Source organism: Anser cygnoides, chromosome 8, assembly GCF_040182565.1.
Source record: "Anser cygnoides isolate HZ-2024a breed goose chromosome 8, Taihu_goose_T2T_genome, whole genome shotgun sequence".
Classification (NCBI taxonomy): Eukaryota; Metazoa; Chordata; class Aves; order Anseriformes; family Anatidae; genus Anser; species Anser cygnoides.
In genome coordinates, this window is record NC_089880.1 from 6770624 (window position 1) to 6788466 (window position 17843).

Here is a 17843-nt window from a genome sequence, read left to right on the forward strand (position 1 = left end):
TTAAACAAGAAAAATACCAAGCTAAAGGATAATCTGGCTTCAAGTAATTTAAATAATTGCAGGTTTGTTGGGCCTTGCCAGGTCTTGTAATGCAGATATTTAGATCAGCGATGATGTAGAAAGGATAAGGCAGAGCTGCCTTGATGGAAAGCTTTATATTAGCTTTGTCTTTGTGCAAAACTCCATTAACAGATTAACAGTGACAAAAAAATACATATATTTTACATTAAAACAAATCTTTTCAGTATCTTGCTTAATAAATCCGTCAATGGATAATGAATTATCCATTAATCCTAAAGTTTTATACATCCAGTTGTTTAGTAATGCTGAATAAGAGGCTGAAGAAACTTTTAAATGTTTTTTTTCAGTGAAATGTTTACCTCTGTTCTACCATCCTTTCTTGAAATCCTAGTTTTTATCTTTTCTGATCAGAGGCAATTTTGTCTCGAGTCCATTAGTGTTATCCTTGAATTCAGGAAATGATAAAAAGCCTAGTGGTAAGAACTCCATCTCCCAAAGGCTCTGTATTGAGGTCTTAAATGTATGTATTGTATATTGCGTCCCTCCTCATATGTATACCAGTCGTTCTGAATAAAACAGACAAAGCTGCTTTCTAAAAGAAATAAGCTAGAGTAACTTTATTACCATATTTAACCTTGCTGTGGTTGTCTAAATAAAGTGCATTTTATATCTGCATGTAAACATCTAAGTCTGAAAGTATACGTGCATTTAACTGTGCATTTGTACATATGCATACACAAACACACTTCGTACCTTTTTTCTTAGTGATGGTATAGTTTGCCTTTTAAAACCAGTTGCTTATAAATGAACAAAGTTGCCACGCATATAAAAATACTGAATTTTTCTGGCATCCAAATCTGGAATAAGATATATATATATTTAAGTAGAATTTTCAGGTTTGAAGAGCTTAGAAGGGTAAATGAAAAAGCAAGCATAAGGGGCTGTGGCCATAAAGGCAGATCTCTATAGCCACAATTCTTCCAACTCTTTGTTCAGTTCATTAAAGTAGTAACAATGTCACAAAAATGATAATTTCCTATTTGAAAAGATTTAAGTAGTTAAAGGTTTAGCTCTTGAAAAGCTGTTTTTTTTTTTGATTTTTTTTAATGTACTGATCTATGCCAGGTCAGTATAGCTGGATTGGGAAGAAAAAAAAAAAGAAGCTATTTTGTACATTGCCTTCGTGTTGTGCTTGATCTGAAAGCTTAGTTTCTAAGTGTAACTGAAATGATTATTCTGCAGTTGTTGCTACCAGAAATCTACACTGAATCCCACAGCAGTATACATATGTTTTGATTCCCAAATGCTGTACAAATTCAGACACACAGCTCAGTCAAATTAACTAGGGCGTGATCAGAAGTTTGTCAAATATGGTGTTACTTGTCAATGGGTAAAGAAAATAAAGTCTGTTCCAGTCTCTCTGTACAAAGGCTGGTTTTAGCTGAAAATTTTGAGCTGGACCCACCACTAAAAAAAATAGCTTTACTGGGTGCAATTACCATTTGTGTTCCAACATAATTCTTTGCTTGTGTGAGCCTGTTTTGATGCTGTACGGGAACTGATTGAGCTGGCTAAAAAATAACCAGTTGGAGGGGTAAGGGTGGAAGGAAAGCTATTCATTTTCATCCACATTAGCTTTCAATTCATTACTAAAAGCCCTGCTATCAGATTTCCTGTATTATCGAAGCTGCCCTTTGAGTACCTCTGAAATTTACGGATTCATTATCTGCCTGTTAGCCTAACAATTCAGCCTGTCTGTTGACATTGCAGCCATGTCATGTCCCTTTTCAACAGAAGCCCTTGCTCTGCAATCCAGCACAACACCACAAAAACAAAACAGGCAAGATTCGGAATGGAAAAACTTTCTAATTCACATATCTGGAAAATAAAACTTCTTTTTTTGTATACTATTTCTGTTCAAGATTGCACAACTTGTGCACAAGTTATTTCACAAAAAGTCATATTCTTTATTAGCTGTCTGTGTGAAGATAAGGCTTGATAATCTTGAAAACCTTACCTTCTGAAGCCATCCTATTATGCTGACCATTAAGTTTCTGTGTTTTTTTCAACACACAACTAACCAGAGTACAGAAGTTTATCAGCTGACTTAAAATTGTGAAACTCACTTTTAAAAAGAACAGGAAAACTCTTTGTTCTCCTCAAGAATGTAATGAGAAGCCTAATTTTTTAACAGCTTCAGTCTGGTAACATCAGAGAGCTAAAATACATGTGAAAGACAGCAATACAAACAAAATGAGAAATCAAAATTTTGCTATTTCCTAAAATTTCTATGTTGCTGAAATACAATCAGAAAAAAAAATTTAAACACGAATGTGAACTTGTTATAGTTTCAATTTACGTTTAGATGTAAGCAAGAGAACAAAAAAGTTTACTTTTGGTGCCATGCTTTTATTTAAATGAAAGGAAAAACTACACTGTACCACATAAGTAGCAATGACAATATTTTACAGCACAGCATCTGAAAAAATATGGAAGCTATGCTCCATAGAGTAGACAAGTAAGCACACAATACACTGTACATTTTTTTTCAACAGTGCCCATTAAATCATAATTAAATAGCTGAATTTGGCTTTAAACAGCCAAATAATAAAAACTAACAGTCATACTAAAATTAAAAAAAAAAAAAAAGATTTCAGTAGCTATTATGACTGTTAGAATATGAAATTTTGCTCCAAAAACTAAGATGATAGTTTGGCAATTCAGTCATAGCAACGATAATAATACCCCTGATGAAAGCACCAGTGTGTTCTGAAAAGGTCAGTGATAAATACTGGCCTTTATGGAAAGCTTCTTTTTTTTTTTTTTTATTTTTTAAACATGATCCCAACCATAGATCCACTGTAATTAGAAAATTTGCAGGCTTAAAAAGGAAAAGTGTATATAGCTTTACTTTTCCCATATTAAGTAAAACTTTATACTTCGAGCAACAAACTCTTCAGCTGCATTATTCACATTCTACTTTTAGACATTGCACAAATCTTCAACCTGTTGACAAATGTAAATTTTGCAGTACATTCAGACATATTTAAAATGACTCACATAATTCCTCTGTCATGTATGTAAGCTCACTTTGATTAGACTGATGCGTGTGTCTTTATGGTGTTGCAAATCTTCAGCTAAACCATAGGACAGATTTTAGAAATAAAAAGCCTCCCATTCTAAAACTTCTTTTGAAGTCATTCGCCATGTTTAAGAGTTAATTCCAACCTCCTAGTTTCTTGAATCACTCTATACTATAGACAATTTCATAAAGTTATTCATGGTGTTCCTACAACGGTATTTGTAGGAACTGTCTAACAGGCAGAATGTGCAAACCCTCTTCCCCCTTTTTAATATTATTTATATCCTATATACACAATATGTATACACTTGAAATATAAGAGTTACATATCCTGGTGATATACATGCAAACAGTAGGAATCAGCTAACCACAAATAGTTTTGAGCCACATACATTTTAAACATGTATTTTAAAGTGTTTTTTCTTTTTTTCTTTTACAGATTTAACAAATATACATAAATATAAGAACATAAATTACAGTAAAACTGACAGCATTTTTGAGAAAATGTTTATAACGCAGATGCATTGATGCCTAAGGCTTTATAATAATTTAAAAAAGTACTGTTCTAAACTGTTTAATGGTATCTCATTCAGGTGCATCTCATATATAAGTAAATGAGTACATCATAGTAGTGAGGCGTTGTTTCTCTCAAAGCAGTTTAATGAGAGAAATATGAACTTAATTTTAGTCTCCCCGTGAAACAGAATGGACTACATACTTATAGCACAATACTGTCTTATGTTAATGTAGTTGTCACAACACTGAAACAGAACAGAATCACAAATCATTCAAGTCTTTTCCTGAGAATGAGATTTTTCCCCCAACAAATCCTCTGGTGTACGTTATCAAAATAGCCACAGATTTAGGGGAGGCTTCAAGTTTGTAGTTTTTTTTTTTTTCAGAACAGTGCTATGTTAAAAGCAAATTAAGAGAAACAAACACTGAAACGGAATAGTTATCTATAAAATAATCAAACACTGTTTTGAAATAAAATGCAGCCCTTTGTAAATAATACTGAAATATGCTTAAAGTTTGTTTTTGTAACTGGTTGTATTATGAATTTATTGAAATGTCACTTAGGCTTTTTTGCCATATATATTTAGAATTGCCAAGTGTCACAAGACATCATCTGTTAGAGCATGTCGAGAAAACAGTTTACTAGGACACCAAAAATTCTTATCAGATGTCTATTCCCTGAAAAATTGTTTTAAATCTGATCTGCAGGCAGGAAGAATGGACAGTGGCCTAGATCTTAAAAATCATTGGGAATTAGATACAGTGCTTCCAAAAGATCTGTGACTTAGTGTGTTCTGTGATTCTTCTGAATATTTTTAGTGTTCTGTCAGGCAAAAATCAGGGATCTAGTTCTGAGTGTTTCACAAGTTTCTATTCCTCCCATGGAGGAGCAGTAGCTGACTATGTGCTCACTCTATCTGCAACAACGTAGAATAATGCATATTTGCTTAAACTGTTTTAGAGGCCTGCCAAATCTTTTTGTTTTGCATTTTAATGGGATTATGAGCGCGCACATAGTCATTACATCTCAGATGCTAACTTATTAAAACAGGAATAATTACTTCATCCAACTACACCCTGACTTGCTAAATAATTCACCTGAAGGAAATATTTCTTTATGCAATTCAAAGATTTTCCCCTTACTGTTTAGTCTATAAGCAAACCAGTATTATTTAATTGAAACGGAATTATAAATACTTAGGAGAATTAATTAATTTTGTTGCAGCACACAATAAGGATTTTGCAAAACAGACCCATTCTTATGTTCTTCAGTGACATATCATTAACTTATCATTTGAGTCTTTACTGTAAGAGTCAATATGCAAAGTTCAATGGTATTGAGGATATTAAGTATTTCTTTAGAGAAAGAAAAAATATTTCAAGACAAGCACAAATACAAACATATAAGGCAACAGATGTAAAAAAAATGTAGTTTGATTCACTAAATATGAACATTCAGTGCTTCAGTGTATCTAATCAAAATACAGAGCAAATATACTCCATATGTTGTATTAGCACATACAAATCTCCACACAAGTCAGACATTTCCATAGTCACTCATAAGTACTCACTGAAGTGATATCTTCTGCACTCCTAAACACTGTTTACATTCCAGTTGGACATGATAATAGAACTTGGTGTCCAGTTTTAAGTTCTAAGAGTCTTGTTGGCAACTAGAAATCTATTTCCTATAGGCAGTAAAGATGAAGTGCAAGTTTATCATAATTGTCTGAAGCAAGATTTTCCCATCTACTATGCCTTGGTGGGTAGAAGTTTCTTAGGAGTTACTGGTCTCTTGGTTTGCCACAAATGGCTGTGAATGGTAATTGCATCAACACTGGCAGACAAAGTTTTGGCAGGTATGTGGCTAAACTGCTTCCTGTCAGAGTTGTATTTATACAGTCCCTCTATCATTTTCTTTGTGATAGATTTGGGACCTATCCCTGTTAATTTATTAATTTCTTCAGTATCGGGGCAGTACGTGTACAGAGATCTGAATTGGCAGCCTGAATCCCGGAACAAGATTAAGAAATTATTGGCATCAGATTTCTCCATTTCCTTTAAAAGAAAGAAAGAGAAAGATTCACAACATTAAATTTGCATTATAGTTAGAAAACATTCAAAATTGTCAGACTGCCATTTTGAATTTCTAATCTATCAGAGCCGAAACTTCCATCTTTCTATTAAAATACCTTATTTTCAACCATTACAATTTGCTAAGCTTCAACCATCTGAATTTTGATAAGGTGGGTATTTATCAAGTGAAATCTTATTTATTTAGACAATTTTAGCTGCACTTGTCTCGTTGTCCCTAAAGAATAGACATCCCAACAATTTTTTTTGTAGACCAAATAAAGATTCTTAGAGCCATTTCAGTAAGCAAGCCTAATACCTTTAAGTTTAGGAACAGGAGATTTAAACATGTCTAGATGGGCCTAAAAGACTGTCCAGTGCTGAAATGGGTTTCAGTCATCCCTAAATCCATTCAAGATTAGTCAAACTATGAAGTCAGTTGATATGTATTAAGCAAAGGTTCTTTTTCAGATCCCTGCTCCACCCAACAGAACTTCTATGGGATGTGCTCTGAACACGTACAGTTTTAGCCAAGTGATGTACACTGCATTCTAGAGTTAAGCATAACCACTTTACAGCTGTTCTTTCCTGAGGTTTCTGGGGGTTATTATGCTCTGAGTTACTTGAACTGAAAAGAGTCTGTATTGATATCTCACTTGTTATTTCCAAAAAAGTATCTTTAGTTCTAAAGGTCTCAATCTGAGGATCCATATGTATAAAACGAATATTTTTCATGGTAAGGAAACAAAGTTTGTGAACAAATGATATTGAAATTGCTCCATTAAACAGACAGTAGCTATTAGTTAACATGTCAATTAATTCAGCCTCCCATGCTGCATGTGCAGGGCAATAGCTATTGTTTCTACAATACTAGAGAACCTTTCTGTCCACAAAGGAAACAAGTCACACAAATTACTCAAACCTTTTACTAAGAGCTGACGTAACCTCAGACAAAGATTCCTTTTGATATTTGTATTTATGCTCAAGTGCTTTTCTAGTACCTTAACTGTGGTTTGACTAGTGTGTTTATGATTTTTGGGGAAAAATACCCTTACCTCCAGTATCTTTTTCTTTTGACCTTCATTTACTTTTCCAGCCAAGCAGCAATGTGCCAAGGCATTCTGAATTATATATTTATTGGATTTAGCACTGGGTTCTTTGAACAGCTTTGGTCCTGTGAAGGAGGAATGACAAATCAGCTAAGTTAATCAATAAGCCAACAAATAGTTAATTGAAATGCTGTGAAGCACTTCTGCCCTTCATCTTTTGCATGCATAAAAATACAAATTTGTGAATAAGACTAGAGATCACAAATTTCACAAACAAGTAAAATGACATTCTTTTGTTATTAATAAACATTTGCCAGCACAGATAGAGCTATGCAGGTCCATCATTCAAACCTGATCTCCCTAAAAGTTTATCTAATATACTTAATGTTATTATCCTCTTTACCATACAAAGTGACATGAGGTGAGCAAAAACACAGCCTTTATAATCACGATGATGCAAGGTCTTTGCAATATCATGTACTATGCATTTGGAGAAAAGAGACAGAGATACCATTATTATTTGACTTGTAATATAATAAAGGATTACAAGTCAGACTGTGAAGTTTTTGTAAACAACAAAGGATCTGTTTGGAAATAAAAGGTGGAGAATATTTAAATCCACATTACTAAGCAGATTTTCCCATTCCATTTTTTTTTTTTTTTTTTTTAGATCTATTCGAAATTGAACTTAAATTTCAACTCTTCTTGCCTTGCCAGAGAGACTACTAAAATGCACAGAGTAACTGGTGGGTCCATTTGCTGTTCTGAGCCTGACTGCAGTTTATTCTGATTATCACAAATGCTACTGAGTCAGTACTTTTATTTTGGATTTAAAGTTTTAATCTTGTATTATTACTGCCTGTTTTAGATAGGTGAAAGTTACATTTCTATGGAAGGATCCCCAGATAAGTTTAAAAATTCCAAACACAGATAACTGAAATATTTTCATGCATAGAACTACTAATAGCCAGGTACTTTTCTAAATATTGTTGCCACCAACCTGTGTATTCTGTAGCAGAGGCGACTGAAGAAGTTGTAGATGCATTCTCCCAATCTTTTTCTCCATTACGACTACCACAACGACTCGGAGATAAGAATCCTTCCACTGACTCAGACCTAAACATTAATTTTAAAATTTATTTAAAACACTACAGTTTTCAGAAAAAAAAAGCCTTCTAACATGAAAAGAAAGCAGACTGTATTAATGTAGAACACAACAATTTGAATCATATACTGTAGACTAAAATGCATAATATTAACAGAAGAAATTCATGGATAACTGAGTTAGTGTTCTGTATAAACTATTCTGAGTGATGCATGAAGAAGACCTTCAAACATATCACTGACATTCACCCCGTGTCATCACTGAAAGACAATTCTGATTTGAAGAAAAGGTTATAATATGGCTCTGGAAAGATACTGAAAATTTTTCTAACACTTTTCCTCTTGGCAATTTGTTCTGAATTATATCATATTTAAAGAAATCCCAACCCCTGAAATAAATCTAAAGCCAGATATTGTTCATTATAGCTGTAGTAAAGCATAGCACAACGAAATTTACAGAGATAGGGGTCATCTCCTGTCAAGTCTGTCCATGTAAGTGACATCAAGCCTCTTCCAACAGATAATATGGCTGTAAGAAATCCCCCTTTTAAATAAAGCTGATCATTTGTAAGAGATGTTGAGAGATACTAGGGTACTTGGATCACTGCATTAATGTTTTTTTATGTAATAACCTGAAAGTCAGTTCTCAAGATATCAGGGAAATGGAAAGGTCAATTGAAAACAGCTGCAGGCATGTTGGAGTTGATGGGGCACATACACTGGCCATGAAAACATGACATGATAAAGTAACATGCAATACTCATGATTAAACCCCTTTTACTAGTTTGCCTTTCTTGCATTTCTCTTCTATTAAAGAATAGTATTTATGTGAATAAAATTAAATAATTATACAGCAATAATTTTATTTGTCTGAACTATAATATAGATTTTGTACTTAAGAAGGTTCTGTTATTTTTATCTCTCAGTTCATTTTCAGTTCATTTCTAATACAAGATAAATTCTTGTGTTCAGAAAAGCCTGAAATTACAGTTAACACTTAATACTTTCTTGTACTACTGCTAAGAGGAAATAACAGAACAGAAGTTGCTATGTTAAGGAAGAAAAGAAGCTGTACAGCTGCATGTAGTGTACAGGTTTAATAAAATAACCACAAGCTGAGACTTAACTATAAACAGGTGAATTAAAGAGGCTGTGTGAATAGCATTTTATTTTGATCTCATTTATAGCCACCCAATCGGTTTACTTGGTAAAATTTGTGAAAAAAATTATCATGGCTTGGTTCCCTAATACTCAACAGTAGAATCAATCAATATCTCACATCAGAAAAACATGCCTGCTCTTGGAGTAGGAAAAATATAGACATCACCTCTTTAAAATTAATGCTAATTTTATGTAGATGATTATCAAATTTTATTAAATATAATGTTTATTTTAGCTTTACCTTGGTGTTCTCTTGCCTGACTGCACACTCTCATTGTCCCCTGTATTCAGTGATGCCAGCGAAAGACTAGATACTGAAAAAACACGATAAAGCTGTGAACCTGGATAAAAACAAAGTTAAAGCTTATAAACCTATGCAAGTAGCAGAGTCTGTTCATTATACCCAACACCAGCATAAGAAAGTTACTAAGTGCTTTTATACACGTGACTCTTACTCCCATACATGATATACCTACATGCATATGTGGCATGCTTTATCTGAACACTTTCGGACACCCAGCCACTTGCAGCCATCTGGGATAGTCTGTGACTAAGCATTAACATGAGGCATGAACATGGGTACATGGGCACTATGCAAATCAAAGTTAAAAAGCTCTCATAAAAGAGCTTAAGAGACTTAATTTAAAGCTTAGGGATGGACTCTTGAAAGATGTTAAGAGAATACTTTAAATTATGCTGAAAGATGGAGGGAAGCAGCTAGAGAAAATGCAGTTATATGATGCTATAACAAAAAGGATCACTGAGCATTGGTTATTTTTTTCTGATTGTAAATTGGCAACACTTCTTTTAGTCATTACTGCAGTCATTTGGTATCTAAAAGAATGTTACATTTTCCCATACAATTAGTGCTGCTAGGCTCATAACGACACATGCAGTAGCTTAGTGAGTAAAACAGAATGAAAACATGAATTTTAAAAGTAACCTTTCTATTTTAATTCTGTCTGTATTAAGCAGGAGCTCAAGTACTCTTACCTTATAATGACCATTTTATTTATTGATCTCTTTTCTGCCAAGTGTTATTCATTCTTAGCTCTACAGGTGCAAGAAGAGATTAGTGACTGGGAATAATACATGGGCATGTATGAAACTTGTCACATACATTGGTGCTTCCATTGGGTCAATACAGTTAACCTTTTGGTTTGTTGATATACGCATGCATGCATAACAGGTAAGTGACATTCATCTTTTAATTTCTATTGGCAAATTTTGCTTTCTAGTTTTGTCACGTGCAACTTCAGTTTGGCACAAGGCACTAATAAATGCATGTGTTTGTTAGTACCAAAACCCAAGCTGGTGTTTTAGCATGAACAGACTCTTCTTCCACATGAACATCGGTTACCTGGTGGACCTTTGACTGGTGTCTTAGGTGATTCAATGTGATCCCTATGAATAGATTTTGGACGGGGCTTTTTCTGCTTGATTGACAGGGAACGTGGTTTTATGACAGTATCCATCTCTTCCATAAGCTTTAGCTGTTTCCTTCTCATATATTCCTGCTTAATGAATTCTCGCCGTGCTCGTTCATCCTCCTTCTTCTGACGTTCTTCTTCTGTTTTGCGTCTAAAAAAAACCCCATCAAATACATTCAACAGTCAGAACTTTACAGGGTAACAGTTACAGCTAGCATATTGCCAGAAAGGAAAACACAGGCATTAAATTTTCAGAACTTTAGTACTCTCGGACATCAGTAAGAGGATCTTGCCATTGTGCACTTGTGCAGACTGAAGCCCAAAGCGATAAGCTCTCCCTCAGAATATAAAGTGCAAGGCATGGTAACAGTCTGAGGAGCTTCAATCAGGGCAGCAGGGTTCATGTTGAATCTAAGCTACAGACTGATGCCACCTGCTGATTTCATGGGACCAGCTGGCATGTGTCTTCAGCTGGGCTCCTCAGCACATCTGCCTCTAGGATTAAATATCCTTGCATATTAAGATGCAATTATTTAACTAGGTAGTAGCACTTCCAGCTATGTCATTTTTTTGTTCAGGGTTACGGGTCAGTTGAATCAGGACGTGTAGTTAGTTTTACCTCGTCTCTTCTTTCTTATGTTCTAGTTCTGCTTCCAGCTGCTGCTTTCGAAGCAGAGTCTCTCTTTCCCTTCTCAAACGCTTCTCCAATAATGCTGCTCGTTTCATTGCCATATCATTTTCTGCCTTTTGATCATCCTAGCAGAAACAGTATTTGAAGGAAAAGGACACGATTTATTAAAATCTCTACATTTATCAACTGATTTTGCAAAGTGATTAGACACTTAATTCTGTCGACTGGGTTGCAGTATCCTAACATAAGATGATGTATTGGAAATAAGTTTATTTCAAAAGATTTTTCTTAAGATTACTAAAAAGTTTCCATAAAGGAATTTTTACTTCCTAAGTCAAACATGAAATTTATATATATATAAATATATAAACATATTGGACACATGAAAAAATTTCCAGGTGAAATATTCTACTTTAGAGTCAGATTCCACACTGCATAAACTGCATTCAGCTTTGGAAGATTCTATGTTTATGGAGAGGAAGACAATTTATTACAAAAAGCAATAACTATGCATCATATAAAGGTAATTTTGGCTGATCAATTCAGGTGTTTTTTTTAGAACCAAGCAATGCTCCCAGACAAGCAGAGCAAAGATTGTTGCATGATTTTGGGGTACTCCAAGATGGAAATTCTAAATCTTGATAGCTTCCAGTGTCTAGACCTCTCTCTTAATAATGTACATTATAGTTATAAGCTTGCCTGAATATAACTCTTTAATAAGACAACAGGGAGTGTTCCCAAATGCCAACTTCAAAAGGGAGTCTCAAAAGACTATACTACCTCAGCTAGCCAGTAGAGGGAAAAAATGCGCTCTGAAGTGCAACTCCGAGACATTCCCCATCTTGAAAAACCCAGGCTGTACTTTACAAGCTTTCAGTTAAACTTGGGTGTGGAATGGGGAAGTGAGAGTGAGAAGTGAGCATATTTAATTAAGATCTTACATTAAAAAGCTTATGTTAAAAAGCAACCTACATTCAGCATGCATCTTTCTCCCCCAAAACCCCAAGCACTCTTCCATGACTATAGAAGGAAAGGAGTACTCTAGCACACTCAGAATTGCAGTGTGCTAGAATCTGACCACTCTTATGAGTCATCAAGTGCAAAAAGTATGTGTGCACATTTAGGACTGCAAAACTATCTCCTTTGACTTCAATGGAAAGTCATCACTGAAACGTTGTATCTAAATTAAGAAGTTGCCTTTGAAAGGAAGCTGAGTAGCAGCTCTTACCTTAAAAAAGAATCCACAACACACTTTCTGGTCATCCTCAAATTGTTCTCTATCACTCTCACCTTCATATTTCTCAACAGGTACTTCATTTTTTTCTGGTGGCTTCAAATCTGATAGGGAAACTTCAATTAAGCTAGCTGTTTTGGGAGCTGCTGTTGGTAAAATTGGGTGGCTTAGCTGATCTTCATTTGGGGTGAGGCAGACAGTTTCTGTGATGGGCTGAGATAATACTTCAGAAACATTAGATTCAAGAGGTTTGATCTCCTTTTCCTCCAACTTCTGTTCACTCTTTTTCAGTAATTTTGGTCCTTCCTCTTTTGCTACCTCTTCCGTAGGTTTGACTTCCTTCAAAAGATTTCCCTTTACCTGCGGTTCACCTATATGTTCACCATCATCTCCAAAACAAACAAATGATCTAGTCTGAATGGGAACCTGACTTGGAGAAAATCTTCTCAAACGGGGAAGACTATCCACAGACCGTGGGGCAGTCAACGTACGATTGAGAGGTGTTATTTTCAATTCATTTGGCCTAGGAGTCCTTTGCATTTTAATGTGAAAAGAGGCATTCTTCCTGTTGGATGACTGTGGAGACTGATGTGTAGAACGAGGAGATTCCTGTGAGAAAGGTGCAATGGGAGATGGAGCTCCCAGTTGCCTTGATGAAGACTTAAGTTCCCGAATTTGCTTCTGAGGAGAAGGCTGAGGAGGAGAAATAACCCAAGCCTGTTGCTCTCTCATCTGCATCAGCATCTCCTGTTGAAGGGATAGCCGTTGCATTTCTTGTTGTAGGAAGTGTAAGGAAGAATTTAGTTTTTCAATAGATTTTGTATATTCTAAGATATCTCCTTCATTAAAATTTTCTTCTGAGGGGCTTGCTAAATTCCACTGTTTTTCAGCATCCATAGGAGTAGCAGGAGACTTTGACCATTTGCTGTGAGAATTTTCAGGGTTTTCTTTTATTACATCTGAAGTCTTACTCGTTTGTTCATCTGGTTTTTGAGTTTCTCTTTCTTTCAACCGATTACTGTCAGTGAATACCTTCTCATCTTCAGCTCCTGCTGCTTCTTCTCGGAGAGGTGATACTCCATCACCTTTCTTTTTCACAACATTAAGAAATGCTGTTCTTCCCATTTTCTGCCGCTGCTTAGTGAACGCAGCTTCAACTTTCTTCTTCTGTGCTTCAATCGCTCGCCTCTTTTCCTCCAGCTTCATCCTGAGATGCACCATTTCTGAAGCCAGCAACTGTGTAGTGTCTCTTCCTTGGGGAACAGATGCCTCCTCAGGAATGTGAGTCCAAGCAACCACATGAGGAATATTCAGCTCAGAACCTTCTGGTGTGGTTTTCTGAGAACTGCTTCCACTGCTTCTACTATCTGTGTGATTCAACTTCCTGAATTTCTGCTCTGCAAAGCTAGTCATTTTAACTCCTGAACTCGAAGAAGCACTGCTGCCTGCCTGTGATTTGGTACTTACTGAGCTGGGACAGGGACTTAACTGATCTCTGTGATTGCCAGCTCGTATGTCATAATCCTGAAGAAACTTAGATGGTTCTTCCATGTCAGAGTCCATGCTTACAGTGTAATCTCTCAAAGAAGAATCCTCATCCATAGTCTCTGGGATATCTTCTGAAGGAACATGTATTCCAGTATCTACTTCTGTATTGTCAGTCACAGGACTTAGAGCACCTTTTGTGTCTGTGATGATATCAGGAGTAGACTGATTTGGTTTAATGTTTGAATTCAAGATGCTCATTTCCTGATTGTGAAGAAAGAATCCATTTGTAATTTGGTCTGGTGGGATAACTCTGGGAGATTTTTCAGTGTCATGAATTATCTGCAAAGCCTCTTCAATGGTTGGTGTCTCAATCTGGTTGCCAAAATCATCCAGAACTGCTCTGTTTTGCAAAGCTCCATTTGGAAACCTGTAGTGATGGCTCTCATTGGCATTTCTTTGATTTATGGTAAGAGACTGATTGGCCTTTGTGTCTTTATGAGTTATAACATCCTTTTCCTCTTCGATATCTTGATTTTCCTCTTCTCCATTTACAGGTTTGAAGGACAGATTTTTTCTAATATGCTTGGGCACACGGTTGGTGTTTACTGTAAGGCCTTCATTGCTCACAGATCTAGTAATACCTCTGTTTGGAGTAGGTACTGGAATGCTTTTTTCTTTGTCAAAAGAAATGTCAAATGAAACTCCATGCAATGATGACCTAATTGAGATAAGAATAAAGGAAATAACTGACCAGCTCATGATTAATAATAGCAATATATTCACATTCGGGTTTTCAATTACTTTAACGCTGTAGTATTAAACGGACTGTTATGTATTGTATTTTGACTAGATTAATATGCAAATAAAGTAATTAAAAATGTTATATTCTATTTTATTGTGTGTGTTTTCTTCAGAGCCAGTCAATGCTTTTTAGTAGTTTGGGATAAGTCCTGGGCACTTTAGGAATATAGGAATTGCCATGCTAGATAAGAAGACAAGTATGAAAAGACAATTTAGATTTGCTGAATAATCCTTCACTCTAACTCTTAAGACAATTTAAAAGACAATTTACATCCTACACATTGAGAGTTTATGATGGGTCTAACTGAAAAAAACAAAACATCCAGCCTGATTATTCTTACATACAGTAATACAATTTTTGATACTAGTGAGCTCTTTAGCCATGTGACTCTTACCTCATTTGGTTAATTGCAATAGGTAAGTGTAAACATATTTAATGCCAATAATTCAAATATTTAATGCAAGAATACCTCATCTCAATGTAAAAGACTGATGGTTTATTTCTGAAGTTTTTTCCTATTACTTAGTTCTGAATCCGTGATGCAGTTTTCCCTTTGTTTTTCTACTTCTGCAAGTTGTTACAAGATTTTGGAAATTCAAACCACAATGGAGAGTTTACTACTCTTTATGACCAATACATTATCATTTTTTAAGCAGCTCTTATGATAGGACTACTTGCCTTTTTTCTTTTGGCCATGTCCCCACATATCCATCTACATAAGACATTGATGTGGACCTTCTGATGACTCCTAAGTGAAATTAAAATAGAATCCAAGGTAACTGCTATGAAAAATCATTTTAACATTATATTCGGTTGCTTCAACAAATTAGTTTGTTTCACTACTCAGAACACTGCAATGGCAAAAAAAAAAAGCTTTTATATTCAGAATAGAACTAGAACAATTGAGTCCATTAGTTTCATCCTGTATATATACTATATCCCTCAGAGAATTTACTATTGATTAAAATATACTACAAGTACTACTAAATACACTACAAATAATTGTTGAAACCCATATTCCACATAATGAAAACAGAATTCAAATTAAAAAAAACTAACAACATGTACCAGAGGTACAAACACAAGCTTCCCATTTATATGTTTTGTGGATCACAGAACTCATTCACTAGCCTTTCATGTCAATCTGTCCCAGTAACTTCTGCTTGAACAAGGTTTGAAGAAATATAAACAACATAGCAATGCACTCAGAAGATGACACCTTGCCTCATTACCCTTTCTACCCACTTGTAAATTATTACCTGGGACAGATGAATAAGGCTGCTGGGGTGTATGCAGTTGGTGAGGTGGTGTATAAGTTGGACTTTCCAATCTATAAAGCAAGAGACATTAACTTAGTAGGAATACATCAAAAGCCATGTTACAAAAGGGCAGCCAGACTTCTTGTCCTGGGTCAACAAAGGAGATTTGTTTTTTAAGACAAAGGAGAAAGTAAGGTGTAATTCTCCTCTTGAAGCATTACTTTATTAATTAGAAGGAGCATACTATGTTATTACCTTTAACTAGATGCAATGCAGAGAGACACAAAAAGTCAAAAAGGAATTTCTATTATGCAAATGGCCACAGAGTAGTGTTAGCATACGTGTCTCCTAATGTACTTCAAGTAGATGTCATTATTAGAAGGTTCTCATTTTTAGTTTTGATTTTAGCAACAAAATAAAAATTGAGTGACTGCAGCAAGTAACACTCACTTGTCACACATCTCTCTCTTCAGTTGCTTAGCCTGAAATTTTCAAACTGTGCCTGAACTGCAATATGCACTAGGAGTGGATAATGGAGATTTTGTGACAGACATGACTTAAAAAATAGAACAAATATATTCACTACTAAAACACTAATTACAAAGATTTTCTCTGTTTCTAGTTAAAACAGATTTTTTGTTGTTGTTCGTGTTCACAGAGAAGGTCTGTAATAGACTAGCTGTTTTAATCCAGAATAGGCTTTCATAATTCAGTGATTTGTGATCCAGGCACTTCTCAGGACCAGAACAACAAAGACATATACATAAATACACATGCTTTTGTATGTAAAATGCTTGTAAAGAAGCCAAACTTCAAAACAAGCTGAATTAAACCCTTTCATGTTCTGAATTTTGTTCACTGAATTTTAAAAGAACACTCCCAAACTCTCTTTTTCAAATCATTAATTTTCAAAATATTTGTTTAGAGCTTTTATAGTTTATATACAGTATGCTTAGAAATGTTTCTGAAGAATATTTGTAGGAAGAATATTCATGTCAATTTAAGAAAAATATTGTTAGTTTACAATGTACAGAAGCATTTTCTGTAATTATATATTACAATTATTCAAAATAGTTTCTCGTAAATTCCTGTTTTTTGGTGTTTAATAAAACTACACATTAGCTAAATAACTTATCTGCTTTAAATGGCATTTAAGATTCTGCAAAAACTATTAAATCATGGAAGTAATGTTTATATTTATCTTAAAAGAAAAGTATGCATTCAAAATTTTATCCAGCAGCCTTTCAAAATATGGTCTGCCACAAAGAAAATCTATACGCTTCATTTTCCCTCACAAAAAGACTGATTTTGGCACCATGACTGTGATTCCATGGCAACCTCAGACACTGTAACTGCTCACTGCCTCAGTCCCACTCCTCCTCTGCGCTGAAGCTGGCTCTCCACTGGAGTCTGCTCTGAGCCATGTCAGTAGCTCAGCCAGCAGAAAACATTCACTTTTTCTGACTGGGTTGTGGTTTGTTTTTTTTTTTTTTTTCTGTCAGTGTACTGAAATGACAACATCAAAAGCTGAATTAGACAGGACTGTGCACTTGGGATGAGGAGGAAGGCCAGGACCAAGCCATCCTGCAGTCAGGGCAGTCTCGGCTGATGGGGAACTGCAGCCTGTGTGTTTTACATTTCTAGCATCTGAAATAACTTCTTAGGTCCCTTCTTTGTCGTATGATGCTGTGAAGTATCACCAAGTTCTATAAAATACACTGGTTAATGAAGGAAGATATAGCTCCTTCTCCTACTTATGGATTGCTCTCATAATCCTCCAACACCAAACCATACCCATCACTTGTAGAGAAACTAAACAAGGATTGTGATGAACTAGTACAATATGCTTTCCACCAGCCATACAAAGCTCACAATGATTTTTACTGTATCTCTGTACATGCCTCGGGAAACATAAGGAATATTACAAAACACACTGGTGGCAACTTACAGACTTGATAGTTAAATTTGGAATGGTACTGGTGTGTTTATGAAT

General features: G+C 35.2%; 1 protein-coding gene across 4 annotated transcripts in view; it reads right to left on the reverse strand.

The window, feature by feature from the left end:
* Positions 1–2830: 2830 nt before the first annotated feature.
* Positions 2831–17843, reverse strand: part of CAMSAP2 (calmodulin regulated spectrin associated protein family member 2) — an 80525-nt gene continuing 65512 nt past the window's right edge. For 2 of the 4 annotated variants that reach the window (XM_048066918.2, XM_013190697.3), the window contains 9 exons: positions 15851–15921; positions 15270–15339; positions 12296–14507; positions 11056–11192; positions 10367–10587; positions 9248–9320; positions 7742–7857; positions 6748–6866; positions 2831–5677 (listed from right to left, as the gene is read on the reverse strand). In XM_048066918.2, the coding sequence (XP_047922875.1) occupies positions 5372–5677; positions 6748–6866; positions 7742–7857; positions 9248–9320; positions 10367–10587; positions 11056–11192; positions 12296–14507; positions 15270–15339; positions 15851–15921 (3325 nt within the window). In that variant the 3' untranslated portion in view covers positions 2831–5371. Of the gene's footprint in view, positions 5678–6747; positions 6867–7741; positions 7858–9247; positions 9348–10366; positions 10588–11055; positions 11193–12295; positions 14508–15269; positions 15340–15850; positions 15922–17843 lie in introns of all 4 variants that reach the window. The other 2 variants (XM_048066917.2, XM_048066916.2) reach the window with 1 other exon arrangement.